The sequence below is a fragment of the Sciurus carolinensis genome, chromosome 16 (genome assembly GCF_902686445.1).
Source record: "Sciurus carolinensis chromosome 16, mSciCar1.2, whole genome shotgun sequence".
Classification (NCBI taxonomy): Eukaryota; Metazoa; Chordata; class Mammalia; order Rodentia; family Sciuridae; genus Sciurus; species Sciurus carolinensis.
Window position 1 is genome coordinate 5,080,581 of NC_062228.1, and position 6,000 is coordinate 5,086,580.

Below are 6,000 nucleotides of genomic sequence, written 5' to 3' on the forward strand. Positions count from 1 at the left end.
GAGGACTTTTGAGGCTTCCAGTATAGACTGAAGATTTCCACAAATCCAGATCACATATTTAGCCCTGCAGTTTATTGAATCTCTTTTGGAACTTGCTAAAAAAAAAAAAAAATGTTCAGACACGTGAACTCTGCCACTCTGATTCCTTTGGCCACTCGTATCTGTGTCCCCCCCGGGTGCATTTGAAACCTACAAAACTGCTTCGTGGTCAAGGCAGGGGATGGGCGGGGCTCTCTCCACCTCCCGTCCTTTCACCTCAGCAGAAAGCTTCTGCACACAAACACCACTCTTATAATATAACGCATGAAGTCCCAGTCATAGAAGACACAGATACTCATTGAAAATCCTCAAAATCAAGATTCTGACTCCAAGAGAGAACTCCCCACTTTCGCCCGAAATCTCAGAATTCCATGGAATGTTTTTGAGGCACTCCAAACCTGAACCACTCCCTAAAATCCTAATTCTTGGGGGATTACTCATGCATTGTTAGGACTTTGGGTTACTTGTAAGTGCTACCCAATGGGGGCCAGAGGAACTGTATTTTACAGTGGAATTTCTAGCTCATGCCTCTTAATTTGTTTCACATTCATTATTGGAGCCAAATTCCAGAGGCCACTTCTGGGATGGGCTTTCTCAAAACACCCCAGGGAAGAGGTGACTGTTTTTCAGCGTTGCCAGCTTCCAGCCATTGTTGCTTCCAACTCCTCGTTCCCTGCCCAAACACCAAAACTGCAGCCCTGCCACTACGCTTCCAGAGACTGCCAGCTTCCCAAGCGGGACCCAGCGCCTTACAGCTGCGGTGGAAAAGCACACAGGCTTGCCTGAGCACCACCACGGCAGGGTGACTAATTTGCTTTATTACATTGTTTTTCCCTGTCTTCTGTTTTCTCTCCGCCTCGGGAAAGTTTTGTTTTTGCTTGTTGACTCAAAGCTTCCAGGACTTTCCCTGCTCTTCTATGGCACACAGAGTGCTGCACTCGAACCTCTTGCTGGTAAACTCAATTGCAAGATTTCCCTGCGAGGCACGACGCCACCCGGGTATCAATGACTGTCCTGATGTGGACATTTGCTCTGATTATGTCTAACAGTCAAAGAGAGAAATAAAGCCCTCTGGACAGGTGATTCAACCTCCTTCTAAAGCAACTGAGTGAGGTTTCAGATCCCATCTGTGCCAGCCTGGGGCCTGGGTGAGGACTTCCACCTGCTGATTTGCAAAGGGCAGCATGCACTCAGTCCCTAGACTCAGGGAGCTATCACATAATGTCTTGCTCTAAGGAAGGTATAACTTTGGGCAAGCCCTGGAATCTGAACTAAGGTACTAACAAGTCAAAAGAGGAGGCCTGTAAAGTCCTGGATAAGGCCCTAGTAAGTGCCCCAGGGAGACCCGCCTTGTGCAAATGAATTGCCTAAGGCATCCTGTTGAATGCAACCCTATCCACCCAGCAGGCCCAGGAAGGAGGGAGATTATTTCACTGCAGAAAACCTGGAAGCTCAGAGAGGCTAAGCAACTTGCACAGGTCGGTACCACTAGCGGAGAGCCAAAAGGAACCCTCTAAATCCTTCTGTCTGAGGCATGCACTGAGCCACCTTGCTAACTGGGATATTTGTACAACATACAGCTTTGAGGACAGTTAGAGTCCAGGAAATCTGGAAAACTGGTTCACAACCAGGTGTAGGATCCATAGCAGGACTGAAGGCTACAGGGAGCCCACCAGCATCAGGCAGCAAAGCCCTGCAAGAAGAGGAGCTTACAACCAGCCAGTCTGAATGGTGACCGAGTGTCCAGGGAAAAAGTCAGTGGCCAGAGAGTGGCTCAGCCACCAGGCATCCTACCCTGCACCCTTGGCAGGACTGTCCACACCCACCTCCTCCTCCTGTGAGTCATTTCCACAGTCACTGCATTCCTGGGACACTGGCCCACTTCCCAAGTCAAAACCCAACACTGATCCAACATGGTATCCCCTTAGAGGGCTGCACTGGATCTCCTCAAACCAGCCAGTCCCTGCCTGGGCCCCTGGCTTCCTTCCCTTCCTCCTCACCGCTTCTCACCTCTGGCACCCAGGAGTCCTAGACGCAAGCTCCACACCCATTCCTCGCACCCCGAGGCGAACCTTTTCCACAGCTTCCTCTCGGTCTGGCCCTGCCCTGTCTTACCCACCCACTTGTAGGCTGCCAGCTCACTGAGTCCCAGAGGCAGCCAAGGGGGCCTTGGGGATTGGGTCAGGGTGCTCTCAGAAACCAGAGCCCCTGAGTAGGGCTGGGCTGACCCTCAGACACCTGCCCCTCGGGCCTGGCCCCAGCACTGTTTTCTTGCACATAAAACTTCAGAGATGGTGGAGATGCCGCGGCGACTGCGGAGGGCCCACTCTCCCTGCCCCTCTCCTGCGCCCGAGCCCTTCGCTGGCGCCGCAGCGCGGGGAGGGTTAACAGGCAGCTGCAGCCCGGTGGGCAAGGCTTGAACTTTTCTCCGCGCTGCGCCCGCCCGCCCGCCCCGGGAAGGCAACAGAGGCGGCAGCCTGGGCTCGGGCCGGAGCTCCAGCTGGCTGGACAATGGGGGCGCGGGGGGCTGGGGCCTGCGCCCTGGCGGGGAAGGCGCTCAGGCCCTTCTGGGCCCGGGTCTGAGACGGAAAGGACCCCGAAGCGGGCGCGGCCAGCGCCGGCGCCTTTGAGCGACAGCAGCAGCCGGCTGGAGGCGCCGTGCTGCTCGCGGCGGGCTGGGCAAGGGGGACCGGCGCCCCGGGAAGTCAGCGATGCCAGCTCGGCCTCTCTAGCCCGGCAGCCGGCGATCAGGACCCAGGCGGCGCCTTGGCGGCTCGGCGCTGGGCAGGGGAAAGCACGCCTCGCCGGAGTCGCTTCCAACTGTCTCTCCAGCGCACGAGCCTCCTCCTCCGGAGGCGAACCAAAGTTAACCCCAGTTGCTGTAGGCGAGAATGTCGCCCGGCTTGCGATAAACGGGACCCGGGCGCGCTCTCATTCTCTCCCGAAACGTAGGCACACACACACAGGCAGGGCGGAGTGGGAAGCCAGGGCCCCCGGATCCGTGGGGCTGGGGATGACCTCCCTTCCGCGCCCGGGTCTGTCTTCACTGCCGCGCCCGCAGCCCCAGACCTTCCAACCGCCCCCTCGCCTTAACCGCGCTGGGCGAGCAGAACGCGGAGACCCGGTGCGGAGCGCGCCGGCGGCGCCTCTTCCCTACCTGGGACAGCAGAACGCACAGGACGAGCGGAGTTCTCGGCTGCATTTTGCCCGACTAGAAGCGACCGGCGGCGTTTTCATTCATGCACGCGGCTGCACTGAGCATATTTTCCGTGGGAGCCAGGCTTTGAGGAGAGGCTGTGCCTCGCCAGCCAGCCAACTTCCCAAATAGATCAGCGGCAGCATCACGAAAGCATTGGGTAGAGGCTGATGACCAGGACCAATGGCTTTACAAGACGGATTCCTTCATAAAGCTCCCTCGCTTTGCATGGCAGATACGGGGCGAGCACCTCGCGAAGAGCGAGCCCCTCGGAGGAGGCAGCTCCGTTGCTTTTTTTAGACTGGGGGCCCAGCCTTACAAATCACGCTGGGCAATACCCGCCGATTCCACTTTTCCAGAGAATGGAATTGCACCAGGGACCGGTGGCCACTTCCAGCCAGTGCAAAAAGATTCTCTTTATTAAAATGTTAATAAGATCCACTTTATTTCCAATAAATCAAATAAAATGACCCCAGCAGTTCCAGCCCTTTCTACACCAGGAAAGCCTTGGCAGTGGATTTCTTTTTTTTTCTTTTTTCTTTTTTTTCCTTTTCTCTCTCCCCCACCCCAAATGTGGCCCAAGCTATGATGGTGTTTGGTGTTTCCCTGCCATCTCACAAATCACAAAGAGGACAGATCAATTCTAGCTTGCAGGAAAAATCCATCAAGGGGCAATAGATTTTATTAACTACTCAGGTGAGAGTCTGACTCCACAAATGTGCATCTGGCACCAAAGCTGGAGCCATGATTTGAGGACATTTTTTCCCCCTGTATGGATTGAACTTTCACCTTTCAAAAGCTTTGAGCTCCCCTCCCCCCGCACCCCCACCCGACTCAAAACATTAGAAGCCACTGCTTAAGGAATTTTGCCAGTGCTGTAGCAATTAGGGTAAGAGGAACATCTAGGTCTGCTTTCCCCGGTAGGAATCTAAGAATAAGCAACAAACACTACATCCTTCTTCAGGCAGTCTCCTTCTAAAGTTTTAAGGTATTGCATAAAAGAGGACATTTGTGCCATCAAAATAGAAAATCCAGACCAGAGGAAAAGTTCAGAAACCTGGATTGCTAACTCCGAACTCTAATGGATTGACTCTGATTTGGATTGAGCTTCCTGGTAGCCAAAGCAATATAAGAAACAGGTAGATTACATAGGTCTTGCTATAGAAACATGTAAACAATGTCATCCAACACAATTTCCCCTGGCATTAAATACTGGAATAAATGTATTATGTGACATCTATTATAGCAGTACACTGAGCAATGGACCATGCTGAGATCCAGTGGATTTGGGCTATACTCCAACATCTGGCACAGGGCCAGGAACACGGAGACAGAGATTAGTGTGAGTTAAAGGGATGGATGGCTAGACTTAATCAAGAAGTAGCAGAAGGCGAGGAGGGCTGAAGAGTCTGGAACCACACTGCCTAGGCTCAGTCCCCAGCTCCGCCACTTGCTAGAAGTCACCCAAACTCCCTGCGCCTCCATCTGTCCACTGGTAAAAGTGACACGCAAGTTGTACTGAACTCAGAAGGTTGTGATGAGGATTCGGTGGCATGATAGCCACTCAGTAAACATAAACTGATACACTTTCCAAAATTCCTTCACTGTCTGCTAGTTGGTCACAAGGTCACCTCATAAGTCCCAAGGTCACTGATAAAAACACAGTGCCACCTGATGCAAGCTGACCCAGCAGCCGGCAGGGATGGCAAACCGAGCCCTGTAAGGGTGGTGGGAGGCAGATGTTGCTGCTCCAGTTGGTCTTCCTGACCTGACGAGGACCTTCTGCCCTTGAGTGTCCACAAGATGCAGTCTCTGGCAGACCATGTGACACGTGACGATGCTCTGGAACCCACGAGTGTGGAGACCCGTAGCCCCACTGCCCGCTGACAAGAGTGAAGCGTGGATTTTGGAATCAAACAGCTCCAGATCCAGTTATCCGAAGTATCCCCACCCCCATGAGAGGAAAGGAGCCTTCCTGTCAGTCAGGGACCAGCTGGACTAGACCGTGGATTGGCAGGTGGGAGAGCAGAGCGTGGCCCCGGAGGAGACAGGCCACAAAGGCTAGCCAGATTTCCACGAGCAACAACTCAGTCAAAGGAAGCATGTCTCCGGGTAGGGAGTGTCCAAGGCTGTGTTCAAAGGACAACGAGTGTCATGGATTTGCCGCTCTGCCAGCCTTCCTGAGGTCTCCCATTCCATGTCCTTTATTCCTACTCACTAAATGTTTCCAGTCTCCCTGCCCCACTTCGGGCCAAATGTCAGGGACTTACTTGCTGGTCCCCTGGTGGCTGGAGGGGCATGTGACCAGATCCAGCCAAAGTGCTGGGAGTGAAAGTGACCAGTGTCACTTCAAGGCTGGAGCCTTTTACAACCAGTGACCCAGGTTGGCTTCCCTGCCACAGGTGCCAGGTGGAGACTTGTGCTGGAGGCTTACTGGGGAGGATTCTCAGGAGCCAGACTGGCAGGCTGGCTCAGCCGCCCTTGTCCTTTGCGCCATGGGCCAGCTGTTGGATATTCCCCAAGGATGGGGGCGATCTTGGGTAAGGCCGCTTCATTTGGCCCAGGACAATTCTCGGATGTGACCACAAATCCATCAGCTAGGTATAAAGCTGGGACGTCAGAACTGCAACAGGTACCCCGAGTTGTGATTCCCAGGCACAGAAGGCCCGTGGGTCTGCTGTGTCATTAAGATAGATGGAGGTTTGCTGCTGACATCCTGCGGGCACTGGCCCCTGCCAGGACCTGCCCAACGTTCTCCAAGGTCC

The 6,000-nt window shown here is 54.1% G+C and overlaps 1 protein-coding gene across 1 annotated transcript in view; it reads right to left on the bottom strand.

Annotated features, from left to right (window-relative positions):
* The window catches only part of Cdh13 (cadherin 13), an 899,199-nt gene extending 895,839 nt beyond the window's left edge, over positions 1–3,360 (bottom strand). Inside the window, exon 1 of the mRNA XM_047528617.1 lies at positions 3,197–3,360. Coding sequence (XP_047384573.1) covers positions 3,197–3,241 — 45 coding nt within the window. The 5' untranslated portion in view covers positions 3,242–3,360. The remainder of the gene's footprint in view (positions 1–3,196) is intronic.
* Between the last annotated feature and the right edge of the window lie 2,640 nt (positions 3,361–6,000).